The sequence below is a fragment of the Piliocolobus tephrosceles genome, chromosome 1, assembly GCF_002776525.5.
Source record: "Piliocolobus tephrosceles isolate RC106 chromosome 1, ASM277652v3, whole genome shotgun sequence".
NCBI classification, from domain to species: domain Eukaryota; kingdom Metazoa; phylum Chordata; class Mammalia; order Primates; family Cercopithecidae; genus Piliocolobus; species Piliocolobus tephrosceles.
In genome coordinates, this window is record NC_045434.1 from 59,229,737 (window position 1) to 59,243,872 (window position 14,136).

Sequence of the window (14,136 nt, forward strand, 5' to 3'; positions counted from 1 at the left end):
CGACTTCTCTCTTTTGTTGCTGCAATTTACTTTTTTACCTGTGATTGTATTCCTTAGCTACTAATTGTAACTGTCACGGGTTTTGACCATTTTGACTTTAAACCTTCGTACTAGAGGACTGAGAGACTTACATAGCACCATTACATCACTGGGCTAGTCTGAATTTGATTTATAAATTTACCTCTATTGGTGAGTTTTATACTTTCACATCTTTTCATGAAAGTAATTATAATCTTTTGTTTCCAGTTATACCATTCTCTTAAATATTTCTTGTAAGGCTAATCTAGTGGTGATGGATTTTTCTCAGCTTTTGCTTGTCTGGGAAGCTCTTTATTTTTCCTTCATTGGTGGATGATAGCTCTGCTGGATATAGGATTCTTGGCTAAGAGGTTAGGGTTTTTTCCCAAAAAACTTTGAATATATCATCTCATTCTCTCCTGGCCTACAAGGTTTCTCCTGAGAAACCCAGGGCGACAGGGCTGCTGCTTGACCAACTATCAGGCCAAGCATGGGTAGAGCAAGGCCACACAACCTGCTGCTAGACTGGCTGTCAGGCACAGTGATGTGTGGCCACAGAAGGGTTGGGTGGTTCTGCAGTGGTCTGAGGGGTGGAACCACTGTAGGACTGGTTGTTGGACTGGATATGGGTGTGCATGAGTTCAGCTGGCCAGCTAGCTGTGCAGTGCAGGTATGTACTGGTGAGGCGACTGGCCAGCAGTTAGGCAGTTTCACCCCTGTGCAGGTTTGGCCTCTTCCTGGGGTTGGGAGGGTAGTGTGCCACATGGGTGCAAGTGCAGAGGTCTCAGTTGTTCCATCTGGCTAGGCTTCAGGCAGCTAGAATCATAGTGCTACAGGCACCTATGTCAACATGGTAGAGTGATGGCAGGGCTACAGGAATGAAGAAAGTCCATTCCTATACTGGACCACAGGGAAGGGCACATTCTAGTAGTAGGTCCAGTTTCAAGATGGTACTGAGTAGCAGCAGCTTAGGATGTGAGGGTGGGGGGCAGGGGGTGCTCAAGGTGAGCTCCTACTCTAGGCACAGTAACTGCATGAGCTCCTGGCTACTCTCCAAGCTGGATTCAGGGCCTGTGAGGACTGGGGGACTCTCCTATAGCAAGAATTTCTGGCATTTATGGTAGCAATGGGGATCACTGGTGACCTCCAGCTTACTTTTTCGCCTTAAGAAGCCCCCCTCTGGCTCCAGGCTGATCCTGGTAGGGGAGACAGTGTGGCAGAAGCAGAATGCCTTGCTCCCCTGTCTATGGTGCTGCCCTGGGCTTTTGTCTTCCACAGGGATTTTGCTGTTCCCCTGGTGCTCTCCAGAGTACTTCTTTGGTCATTTTAATTGAAATATAGTTGTTTATTCTTTGTTTTGGTCCCTTTTTGTGGAGAGGATGGGCTTTAGGTAACTCAATTTGGCCATCCTGCTGACATCACTCTAACTTATCTAGGGCTATTTTAATATTATTATTATTATTATTTGAGACAAGGTCTGGCTCTGTCGACCAGGCTGAAGTGCAGTGGTGCATTCTCAGCTCACTACAACCTCTGCCACCCAGGCTCATGCCGTCTTCCCATCTCAGCCTCATGAGTAGATGGGACTACAGGCACGCACCACTGTGCCCGGTTAATTTTTGTATTTTTTTAAGAGACAAGGTTTTGCCATGTTGCCCAGGCTGGTCTCAAACTCCTGGGCTCAAGCCATCTGCCTGCCTGGGCCTCCCAAAGTGCTGGGATTACAGGCATGAGCTCCTGGCTGCTATTATTTTTAAATTAATAAATACATTTTTTAATTTTTAAATTTTAATTTCTAGTAAGATAAATATTAATCCCCATATAAACAAAAGCTGTCTGGGATTCTCAATAATTTCAAAAAATATTAAAGGATCTTGAGACCAAAACAATTTGAGAACCACTGCTCTAGATATTAAAATAACAATTAAATATAGTCTAAGGGTATTAACAACTTTATGCCACTAAATGTGATAATATAGACAAAATGGAAAATTTCTTAAAAAACCAAAATAGAAAATTTGAATAAGCCTAACTCTATTAAAGAAATTGAACCCTTTATTTAAAACTTTCCCATAAGGGCTGGGCACAGTGGCTCACGCCTATAAACCAGCACTCTGGGTAGTCGAGGTGGGAGGATTGCTTGAGCTCAGGAGTTCAGGATCAGCCTAGGCAACATAGCGAGACCTCCTCTACTAAATATCAAAAAAAGTTAGCCATGTGTGGTGACGTGCACCTGTAGTCCCAACTACTTGCAAGGCTGAGGCGGGAAAATCGCTTGAGTCTAGGAGATCAAGGGTGCAGTGAGCTATGATCACACCACTGTACTCCAGCATGGGCAACAAAGTAAGACTCTGTCTCAAAAATAAAAACCAAAAATCAAAAATAAAACCCTCCCACAGGGAACACTGTAAACCTAGATGACTTGATTGGTGAACTTTTCCATTCATTTAAGGAGGAAATAACCCAAATCTTACACAGATTCTTACAGAAATAGACATGTAGAGAACACTCGCAATTCATATAACCTTAATTCACGAAGCTGACCAGCATATTATGAGAAGAGAAAATTATAAGCCAATTTCTTTCATGAATGTGGTAGAAATTCTAAACTAAATATTAGTGAATATGTTTAAAAATCTATATAAAAAGATGGTACATCTTGGCCAAGTTGAGCTTGTCCCAAGAATTCAATGTTGCTTTATCATTCAAAAATTATTCAGTGTAATTCATCTTACTAACAGAAAAAAGGAGAAAAGCAATCGTCTCAATATATGGGGAAGAATAGCATGTGATAAAGTTCAACATACACTAATGATTAAAAAACAGCAATGAGAAACCCTCTTAGCCTGTTTTCTATAGAAATAGAAGGCAGTTGCTTTAGTTTGATGAGTAGTATCTGCATAAATCTTACCAAAAAAATTACACTTTATGAAAAAATGCTGAAAGCATTCTCTTTGATGGCAGGATTACAGAGAATGAAAGCTTACTATCATCACTGCTTTTCAGCATGTCCTAGAGGTTCTAGCCAAAGCATTAAGGCAAGAAAAGAAATAAAAATTGGAAGGATAGGAAAGAAGAAATAAAATTCTCATTTTACAGATGACATGATTCTGTGTGAATAGTAATACATTTACAAATACAATAGTCTCCTGTTATCCATCAGAGATACATTTCATTTTTTTTTCTTTTGAGGCCGAGTTTCCCTCTTGTCACCCAGGCTGGAGTACAGTGGCGCAATCTCAGCTCACTGCAACCTCAGCCTCCAGGTTCAAGTGATTCTCTTGTCTCAGCCTCCTGAGTAGCTGGGATTATAGGCACCTGCCAGCATGCCTGGCTAATTTTTGTGTTTTTAGTAGAGACAGAGTTCTACCATGTTGGTCAGGTTGGTCTTGAACTCCTGACCTCAGGTGATCCACCCACCTTGGCCTCCCAAAGTGCTGGGATTACAGGCGTGAGCAACTGTGCGATACCTTTCAAGACTTTCAGTGGATGCCTGAACCTACAGATAGTATAGAACCCTATATAAATACTGTTTTTTCCTATAAATACATATCTATGCTAAAGTTTAACTTATAATTAGGCACAGTAAGAGATTAACAATAATACTAATAACTAATAATAAAATAGAACAGTTATAACAAAATGCCAGCATCACTAGTCTTGCATTTTGGGGCCATTACTAAGTAGAATAAGGATTACTTGAATATAAACACTGTGATATCACAACAGTGCATGATTTGCGTCTCAGGAGGGACAGAACGGAACAGCACGAAATTTCACCACATTAATCAGAACAGTGCACAATTGGAAATGTATGAATTGTTTATTGATGGAAATTTTCATTTAATATTTTCAGACCACATTTCACCATGGGCTACTGAAACCACAGAAAGCAAAACCACAGATAAGGGGGAACTACTGTAATGACTTGGATTCTGTAATGTTTACTGATGGTTGATAGCATTTCTTGTCATTAAGTTCATTCCTAGAATGTGGAAATCTCTTCAGTATGTGGAAGCACTTTGTCTTTCCTCAAGTACATGCAGCAAAGATCTTGCTTTTGCTATTACTCTTTTTTCTCTGCAGGTCCTATCTAACTCCTGTACGGGATGAGGAAGCAGAGTCTTTACGGAAAGCACGCTCCAGACAAGCTCGGCAGACACGAAGGTCTACTCAAGTGAGTGTGGCTTTTTTTTTAATGTCATTTTGTCTATCTACCCTTCTTTTGGAGGTATGATCAAAACACACTACAATATCCATGTTCATCTGCTGATTTGAACACACACACCCGCGCGCACACGCACACACGCATGGCTTGGCGTGGTGGCTCATGCCTGTAATCCCAGCAATTTGGGAGGCCAAGGAGTTGAGACCAGGTCAGGAGTTCGAGACCAGCTTGGCCAATGTGGTGAAACCCTGTGTCTACTAAAAATATGAAAATTAGCTAGGCATGGTGTTGTGTGCCTGTGATTTCAGTTACTCAGGAGGATGAGGTAGGAGAATTGCTTGAACCTGGGAAGCAGAAGTTCCAGTGAGCCAAGATTGCACCACTGCCCTCCTGGGCAACAGAACAAGACTCCGTCTCAAAAAAACAAGACAAAATAAAACACATACATGAAAATGACTGCACTATTCCAGCCACAGTCTTAAGAGCTTTCATTGTGTTGAATCTTACACTACATAGAACCAAATTAATTTACAGCTACATCTACCCATTCTCACCAATATTCCTCCAGACTTAGAACAGGTTTATCTCCTTTCCTTCACAAGATTAATTATTCCGCTTGTGCTCAAAGACCTTAAGAACCCCTGTACATCCCTATATCCCTACTACATTTTAAGAATCCCTAAGGGAAAAGAGTTTGGCAGTTCCTCAAAATTTTAAACATAGAGTTACCATTTGACTCAGCAGTTCTGCTTAAGAGAAATGAAAACATATATTCATATAAAAACTTGTATATAGGTGTTTGTAATAGTATTATTCATAATAGCCAAAAAGTAAAAATAAGCCAAATGTCTATTAACTAATGAATGGGTAAATAAAATATGATATATCCATACAATGGAATACCATTTGGCAATAAAAAGAAATGAAGTACTGATACATGTTACAACATGGATGAACCTTAAGAAAGCATTATGCTAAGTGAAAGAAGCCAGACAAAAAACAGTCCATATATTATATGATTCCATTTATATGAAATGTCCCAAATAGGCAATTCCAAAGAGACAGAAATTAGATTAGTGCCAGGACTAGGGTGAAGGCAGAATGGTGAGTGTGTGGTTTCTTTTTGGGGTGATGAAAATGTTATGAAATTAGATGTAATAATTTTATAACTGTGACTAAACTAAAAACTAAGGAATTGTATACTTTTAAGTGGTGAGTTATATGATATAAGGATTGTATTTTAATAAAGATATTACAAAAGGAATCCCTGAGGGAGTCATTGAAGCAGTTTAAGGCAATATGATATAGTCTACATTATGTGTTAGAAAAATCACACTGCAGATAATTGATGGGAATGATAGGTAGAGGTACATTTGCCAAGCCTGGAAACAAGAAGACTTGCTGGGAAGCTGTATTGTAGTCCAAGCTGTATTGTAGTCCCAGGAAATTGTTATAATGACAATGAGAATGGAGAGAAGGCTATGAATTTCTTATTTAAAGAAGCAAAGAAAGATGAGCCCCTGAAGCAGGATGAAAAGAAGCAGCAAGAGCGGTGAAAAGAAAATCAGAAAATAGTAGCAGCACGGAAGTGAATGAAAAGTCCATTTCCAGTGAAAAGGAGAAGTTCCACAGTTTTGAATACTACGGAGGTCAAGTAGCAAATTTGATCACTGGAAAAGAGACATTATATATGGCAGCAAAAACACGCTTGTTGTCTTCCTTGACTCTCCCAAAGTAGGTTATATATTATTCCTTTATTTTTACTTGATGATTGTCTATTTCATCCACTAGAATGTAACCCCCATGAGGACCAAGACTGACTGTTTTTTTGTTTTGTTTTATTGTGGTGAAATATATGTAACATAAAACTTACCAGTTTTACCATTTTTAAGTTTACACAGCTTAATGGCATTAAGTACATTTACATCATTGTATAACTATCACCACCATTCATCTCTAGAACTTTCTTCCTCTTCCCAAACTGAAGCTCTGTATCCATTAAATAATTACTCCCCATTTCCCTCTGGCAACCCTGCTTCCACTTTCTGTCTATGAACTTCACTGCTAGGAACCTCAAATAAGTAGAATCATATAGTAGTTGTCCTTTTGTGTTATATTTTACTTAGCATAGTTATCAAGGTTCATCCGTGATACCTGACACATCATGATACATGACACATTGCAGCATGTGTCAAAGTTCCTCCCTTTTAAAGGCTGAATATTTCAGCCTTTTATGGATACTGCATTTTGTGTATCCATTCATCTGTCAGTAGACATTGGGTTGCTTCCACCTTTTGGCTATTTAATGCTGCTATGAGAATGGCTATACAAATATCTCCCTGAAACCCTGCTTTCAATTCTTTTGGGTATATACCGAGAAATGGAATTTGCTGGATCATACAGTAATTCAATTTTTAATTTTCTGAGGAACTCCCATACTGTTTTTCTTAGCGGCTGTACCATTTTATGTTCCCATCAGCAGTGCACAAGGGTTCTAATTTCTCCACATCCTCACCAATATTTGTGGGTTTTTTTGTTTTTGTGAGATGGAGTTTTGCTGTTGTCACACAGTCCAGGGTGCAATGGTGTGATCTTGGCTCACTGCAACCTCTGCCTCCAGGGTTCAAGCAATTCACCTGTGTCAGCCTCCCAAGTAGCTGGGATTACAGGCGCCCATCACCACACCTGGCTAATTTTTGTATTTTTAGTAGAGAAGGTGTTTTGCCATGTTAGCCAGGCTTGTCTTGAACTCCTGACCTCAAGTGATCTACCCACCTTGGCCTTTCAAAGTGCTGAGATTACAGGTGTGAGCCACCACTCCCAGCCTGGTTTTTTTTGGTAGTAACCATCCTAATGGGTGTGAAAAAGAAGACTGACTATACTTTTGCTCATCTTTTCCACCATCATACAGTAAATAAATCACTATATATTTATTGAGTGAGAAATAAATGATATGGGAAGATAAATTGCTCTGGATTGATTTCAAGTTTGTTTATGAAGGAATGGGAAAAGATGGGGAAGTTGCTGGAGAGGGGCATAGAATTGAAGGTGGGAGAGACAGGAACATAGAACCATCTTAGAGGGAAAGATTCAGTAGAGAGGGAGTGAAGGTCCATGTCAAAACTTGAATAGATCTTTGAACTCCTTGAAATGTGTACATAATTTTTGAGAAGATTTTATTAGATTCTCAGTAGTCTTCATGAGATTCTCAAAGGGACCACTGACTCACAAAGAAAGTAAAATCTAAGCTTCTTAGCATAGCTTACAAAATCTGTTATGACCTAGCCTCTGCCTGCTTTCCTCAAATCGCCTATCCTCATTCTCCCTCTCTCCTCCCACTTTCCATTTTTTGTTGTGTGCTTCATCTTTGCTAAGTTACCTACATATTTCTAAATCATCCATGGCCTCTCTTGTTTCTGTATCTTTGTACAGGATGCCTCTACCTATAATGCCTTTTCTCCCTCCCGCTACCCAAGTTCTTTTTACTCTTTAGAACCCAGTGTTAGGTATTCCTCTTATATACTCCTGTGTTTCTGTTTTAATACTTACATTCTCTCATTATACTCGTCTGTTTTCTTATATCTTTTCTGCTAGACTAAAAGGTTCTTGACAGTAATCATTTGATTTGTCTTTGTAGTTCTAGTGCCTAAAGATACCTAATTCTTTATTAACAGAATGAGTAAGTAAATGAATTAATAGTAAAAAAAGCCAGGAGTGGGGAGGGGAAGCAAGTTGTGGATACGGTACCTGATCAACTACCTTCCAGCTTTGGAACTTCCTTCTTCTGAGGACTCATGCACATAACTACTTGAGTTGGAATCAACTCATGCTCTTTCTAAACTCCTTTTCTCCCTTCTCCTGTAGTTTTGTCATCATTTGCCTTTCTTCTGTCTTGCTGCCCCTATGACCCTGCGGGGAGAACGTTAATTGTTGGAATATCCATATATGATTCCTAGAGTGACTTGGGAATTGATGTTAGAGAAAAGCTAGTCTAGGAGTTTTAAGAGGTTGTGTTGTTGTTATTCTAGCCTAGCTCTGAATTTTCATCTTGTTGAGCTAGGTTTTTCTTTTTTTAAGTGAAATTTTTTTCCAGTATCTGCTGTTTAGAGAATCTCTGTTCGTAACCATTTGATCTTGGGAGGGTAGGGACCTTTCAAATAAAGATACTGAGAACTATTTGGTATGGAAAAAGTACATCTATAACAGGCAGACATCAATGTTGACCTATTTTCTGGAGATCAAACTAGAAAAACTAAAGTATTACATTCAAAATATACCTAGACTCAGGCCTGGGTTCTTTGTACACTGAGATGCTTATTTTAAGCATATATTGCTTGAAGTGACCTCATTATGCATTTTGGGGGGCTTCATTTTGGTATTTGATAACTATTAGATCTTTTTGGGAATACTCCTGCTCAATCAAGAGTTATTCCATGGTTAATGTGAATCAGCCCTGATCTTGTGATATTTTCCCAGGGTGTCACCCTAACGGACCTTCAAGAAGCAGAAAGGACTTTCAGCCGGTCGAGGGCAGAGAGGCAAGCTCAGGAGCAGCCTCGTGAGAAGCCCACAGACACTGAAGGGCTTGAGAGGAGCCCTGAAAAGCATGAGCCCTCAGCAGTTCCAGCAACAGAAGCTGGGGAGGGCCAGCAGCCCTGGGGCAGGAGTCTGGATGAAGAGGTGAGCTCATTTTTGCTGGTATGTACTGTGCTAAAAGCAGGGTAATTAGTTTGGGGAGTGTCTTCTTCACTGATAGTTCAAAGGCTGTGTTCTACCTTGCAATGGACAACTTACTCTGTATGGCTGTCTTTAGTTGGGAAACCTGTGTGACAAAAATTTGGAGGATGTTGGTCCTTAAATGACCATTTTTTTTTTCTTCTGAGAGTTCACTGATGCTTTTGAATAAATGTCCTTCTATTCTAAAAAGAGAGATCGTAGTATGACAAAATGCAAATAAAAATATAAGCATATATTGAGTGTTTACTTTACTCAATACATGCTTACTTTATGCCAAGCACTATTTTAAGTATACTTCTTATGTATTAATGCATTTAATCCTCATAACAACCCTCTGAGGTAAATATTACTATTTCTATTTTATATATGAGGAAATTGAATCACAGAGGTTGAGGAATTTGCCCAACATTTCACATAGCCAAGAAGTGGTTAAGCCAGAGTTTGAACGTAGGGAGTCTGACTCCACAGCTTGCTCTCTTAACTACTAGTGTATTGTTTTTCAAACTCTTCTAACCTAAGGGCTTACAAAGCACTCATGAGTGTCACCGTTGGGAGGGACATTTTGATTTATGTTTCATTTCTCTAGTGGAGTTGGTAGTCAAAGGTATAAGTTTATATTTAGGGTGAACATAACTCCTGGTTTATCTAAGATGGTTCCAATTACAACTGTTGTCTTTGTGTAATTATCATTACCACTCCTTTGCACTCTCAAAAGTGTCCCAGTTTGGGCAGATAAATATTATGGTCACTGTGGTTATAGAGGAAAGGAATCTCCTTCTTGCTTTGACTCTGAATGGCTAGATTCCATAAACTGAAGTTCTATTTTGTATTTTGTTTGTTTATAAGCTAATATTTATTGAGTACCTATTACCAGCTATTCTTCTAAGCACCTAATGCACATTTTCTTATTTAATCCTCATAATCCTCTCTGAAGAAGGTGTTATCTCTATTTTATAGATGAGGATGTTATGGCTCAGAGAAACTAAGTAACTTATTCAAAGTCACACAGCTAGTAAGTGCTGAAGCTAGAATTTGAACAAAGATCTGTCTGACTCCAAATTTACTACATTTTATTGTATGCGTCTTTATAAATCACAAAAATGTGTACAATCTCTATGTCATAAATTTAATGTGTAGTAAGGATTTATCTATCTCTGAGTCTTCCATAAACCAAGTTAAGGCTTATTGTTAGGCTCTATCTGTCCTAACTCTCAAGTTGAAAAAAAAAAAAAAGACAACAACAAAACAGAATTGCTTGAACCCGGGAGGCGGAGGTTGCAATGAACCAAGATCGCGCCACTGCACTCCAGCCTGGGCAACAGAGCAAGATTCCGTCTCCAAAAAAAGAAAAAGAAAAAGAAAAAGAAAACAACAAAACAAAACTACAAAAAGGAAAATGGGAACTTTAGAAAGTTTCAATAAGCATGGTTATGGCAAGCTGGTAGAGTATTCAGAACTTGGTAGGATACATTTGTTCTCTGTTCTCAGATAATCCCTACATTCTGCTTCTTAATGCTCCTGATCTTTTTGTTTCCCTACATAAACCTTGCCTTTCAGCGCTCCATCTTAAAAAGGCCATCATTCTTGTTTTCATTCCAAGATCAAAGGAATTTTTTTTACACAATTAATGCTATGTAGTACCCTTTGGTCAATTGATGAATAATTCGCTTGAACTGCTCTCAACATGATGGGATTCTCAGAGTAGGAGTCTAGCAGCTGTTTTTTTTCTGTCTAATTAACTGACTTTACCTTAGTTCACTTACTGAGTACCTATTACCAGGTACTCAATATTGATCGTCATCTACTCATAAGCCTCTTAATATAGAAAAAAAGCATTTTGTATAATCCTGCTGTCCTTATCCTTTAGATGGAGTTGACTTCTAGTATCTCATGTTGTGGATTATTTCCAGCCTATCTGTCATCGCCTGAGGTGCCCAACTCAGCCAGACAAACCCACCACGCCAGCATCTCCTTCTACATCAAGACCCTCACTCTACACCAGTTCCCACCTGCTACGGACAAATAGATTTTCAGTCCCTGATTCTGAGAGTTCAAAGACTACCACAAATACTACAACTGCAAAGGAAATGGACAAAATTGGTATGTAGAGCTTCAAAAGACACAGGCCCCTCCACAGTGCACATCCCCCAGATTCTTAAAGTTCATACTTTATTTTATCTCTGGCCAGAGAATCAAGAAGCAGATTTGGATGAGCAGTCCTCTGGGAGGCTGTCCGTCCGAGAGAGGAGGCGGCCCAAGGAACGACGAAGAGGTACAGGCATCAATTTCTGGACAAAGGATGTAAGTGGATTGGTCTGTGCTGAGGCATATCGTGTTACTCTTGGCCACCATCCTTTCAGTTGAGTTTAAAAGAAAGAGTCCTACATGGTGCCGTGAATCTTGCAGATTCTCAGGAAGTATTACTGAGGAAAAGAGAAGAAAGACCTAACTAGTGTGGGACTCATTTGGTATGTTCCTGCTAGATTGCCAGTATCTAGTACAGTGCTAAGCACATGGCAGGCACTCAGCAAATAATTGACAAAGAATTAAAAAACTGGAAATATACAACAGCCATATAAACAAATATAACAAGTGAATAAGCTTGTCAAGTTTTAGTAGTCCTTCCTAATATTCCCTGAATGTCATGTAGTGAGTCAACAATATCTTAATACCACATATGAGCAGAGATTCTAACTAAATATTGTAGGAGTACTACAAGAAGTTCAAGGAACTTAAAACCTCTTAGTAATACAAGGTCACTTAGTTTTACCCTTTTGGAGAAAAAACAGAACAAATAACATAAAATAGATGAACTTTGGCTTTCAAATAAAGACAGATATACCAATGTTTACTGACTACAAATACACATTCAGTAGTTGCATTCATCCTCTTCCATATCTTGTTTGGTACCCTTCTCATTCAACCTTGTTATTGGCATTTTAAAGAACAAGTGGCAGTAACTTGGATAAGAGGACCCTGCCTACCAATGACTCGTTTGAAAATTGGACAAACTTTATTCAGTGAGACAAGAAATGAGACAGTAATAGTCATCTATTATAAATTATTTTTAGATAAAAGTATTTTATTGTTATAGGGCCAAATTAGTAAGTATTGACAAAGATGAAATTAAGTCTGTCTGTCTGTCGTCTGTCTTAAAGATATCCCTTTTCCAGCCGGGCACGGTGGCTCACGCCTGTAATCCCAGCACTTTGGGAGGCTGAGGTGGGCAGATCACCAGGTCGGGAGATTGAGACCATCCTGGCTAATATGATGAAACCCCGTCTCTACTAAAAATACAAAAAATTAGCCAGGTATGGTGGCAGGTGCCTGTAGTCCCAGCTACTTAGGAGGCTGAGGCAGGAGAATAGCGTGAACCTGGGAGGCAGAGCTTGCAGTGAGCCGAGATTGGGCCACCGCACTCCAGCCTGGGCTATAGAGTGAGACTCCGTCTCAAAAAAAAAAAAAAATCCCTTTTCCAATTGTGGTCTATTTGACTTTTTAGACTGCAGGTGACATTTCTAAATTGCCTGCCTGTGATGGCTGTGAAAAGTAGCAGTAACAGAGCATCACTTGGAAGTCAATTCTCATTGCCCATGTTTGAAATGCCAAGATGCATAATTGATAGGATCTGACCTTGTTGCTTTCAAGGATGTCTCTGACGATGAGCCTCTTGATTGTCTTCCTTTTTCTTTTTTAGGAGGATGAAACTGATGGCTCTGAAGAGGTCAAAGAAACATGGGTAAGTGACAAACCAGCGAGGCATGTCTCTTGAGAGCACAGTCTTGCTCTTGTATATAATTTTAGTAGAAGAAAGGGCAAGACTTATGCAGATTTTAGTTGAGAGGGAGTTTGGAGATAGACATTCCTTTAAGAGATGGGGCAGGTGTTAGTTTGTGGTACTATTTTCTCATGTGGTATAACAATGCCTGTGCTCTTGAACCAGTTTCCTACATTTTTCTTTGCCTGCTGCCAATCTTTCACCCTGTTATAGGATCCATCATTTTCTCTCTTCTGAGTATGTTATTGGATTATATGAAATACTTTGAAATCTTTGAATGAAAAGTGATACCAGTTCCTTTTTGGATCCACACTAATAGAGAGGGACATAAATGTGGAGAATGTAAAACATCAGACAGTCCCCAAGTCATTTACATTTGACTTTGAGATAAGATTAAACATCTGGCATCTTATATAACTCTGACCTTTTAAGGCCTGACATCCAACTCTTCCCTGTAGTGAAAGGCCTAAGTTCAGCTTTTCTGAAGATACTCCAGGCTCCTGTAAGCCACTCAGACATGATTGGTGGTGGTTTTCTTTTCAGTACTGTTTTCCAAGAAGGAAGGAAATTGGTTTTGACTAAATTATTTGAAATACACGTGCTTTTCTATTGAAATTAAGTAAAAAGATGACCTTTTTGTATCCTGCAACTTATGGGAAGTATGTTCTCAGAGTATATTTAATAACCTGTACTGAAAATTAACATCTAACTCATCATTAGCAGAGAAGATATAAATAATATATTGTCATTGATCTGCCTATATTTTTGTCTAGATCCAAAACAGACAATAGTAGCCTTCCAGAAAGTAGTGTCTTTAATGACTAATGGTGACATAGGTGAGAATTGCCTGTCCTTGGTTGAAGCTGGGGCTACTTCATAAAGGCAAGCTGTGTGGTGTGAAAATAGTATATAGAGGTTTCTTGGAGCGAGAGTGTGTGCATGTGTGTATGTGTATAAATTACAGCAACTCTTAGTTTCTTCAAGGGACTTGGAAAAGCTTTTGGAGATAGGAAGAGTGAATATAGGAAAGTTCCTTTGGGGAATTATAACTCTAAAGAATATGTAACTCAGGAAATATAACTCAGAGGATCTGAGTTATAGATTATAGAGTACTGAAATGGAACATTATCCATACAGAATTACATAGGCCATTTAAATCCAGGGAATTGCGAAAGGGAAGTCTTGTTGTCTAAGAATGTCTTTTGCCAGTGAAAATTCTTTTCTCTACTTTTCTAATCTTCTTGGCAGTGGAAAATCCTAGCCTACAGGGTACCAAGTAAGGAAAATTAAGATGATCTTGATCTTAATCTTGATCTCTAGGAAGCAGTACTTCCTAGAGAATTTTACTTTAGGACTGTTGACTTGAAAGTATGAAGAAAAGCAGAGACTGACTAAATTATTTGAAATACACGTGCTTTTCTATTGAAATTAAGTA

The 14,136-nt window shown here is 39.0% G+C and overlaps 1 protein-coding gene across 10 annotated transcripts in view; it reads left to right on the top strand.

Annotated features, from left to right (window-relative positions):
• The window catches only part of PPP1R12B (protein phosphatase 1 regulatory subunit 12B), a 235,347-nt gene that overhangs the window by 135,649 nt on the left and 85,562 nt on the right, over positions 1 to 14,136 (top strand). For 9 of the 10 annotated variants that reach the window (XR_002725301.3, XR_002725300.3, XR_003309882.2 and 6 more), the window contains 5 exons: positions 4,105 to 4,195; positions 8,663 to 8,866; positions 10,834 to 11,023; positions 11,112 to 11,224; positions 12,621 to 12,662. Coding sequence is in view for 6 of the 10 variants with exons in the window: in XM_023186835.3 (XP_023042603.2) it covers positions 4,105 to 4,195; positions 8,663 to 8,866; positions 10,834 to 11,023; positions 11,112 to 11,224; positions 12,621 to 12,662 (640 nt within the window). In the remaining 4 variants the exon portion in view is untranslated. Of the gene's footprint in view, positions 1 to 4,104; positions 4,196 to 8,662; positions 8,867 to 10,790; positions 11,024 to 11,111; positions 11,225 to 12,620; positions 12,663 to 14,136 lie in introns of all 10 variants that reach the window. The other variant, XR_002725302.3, reaches the window with a different exon arrangement.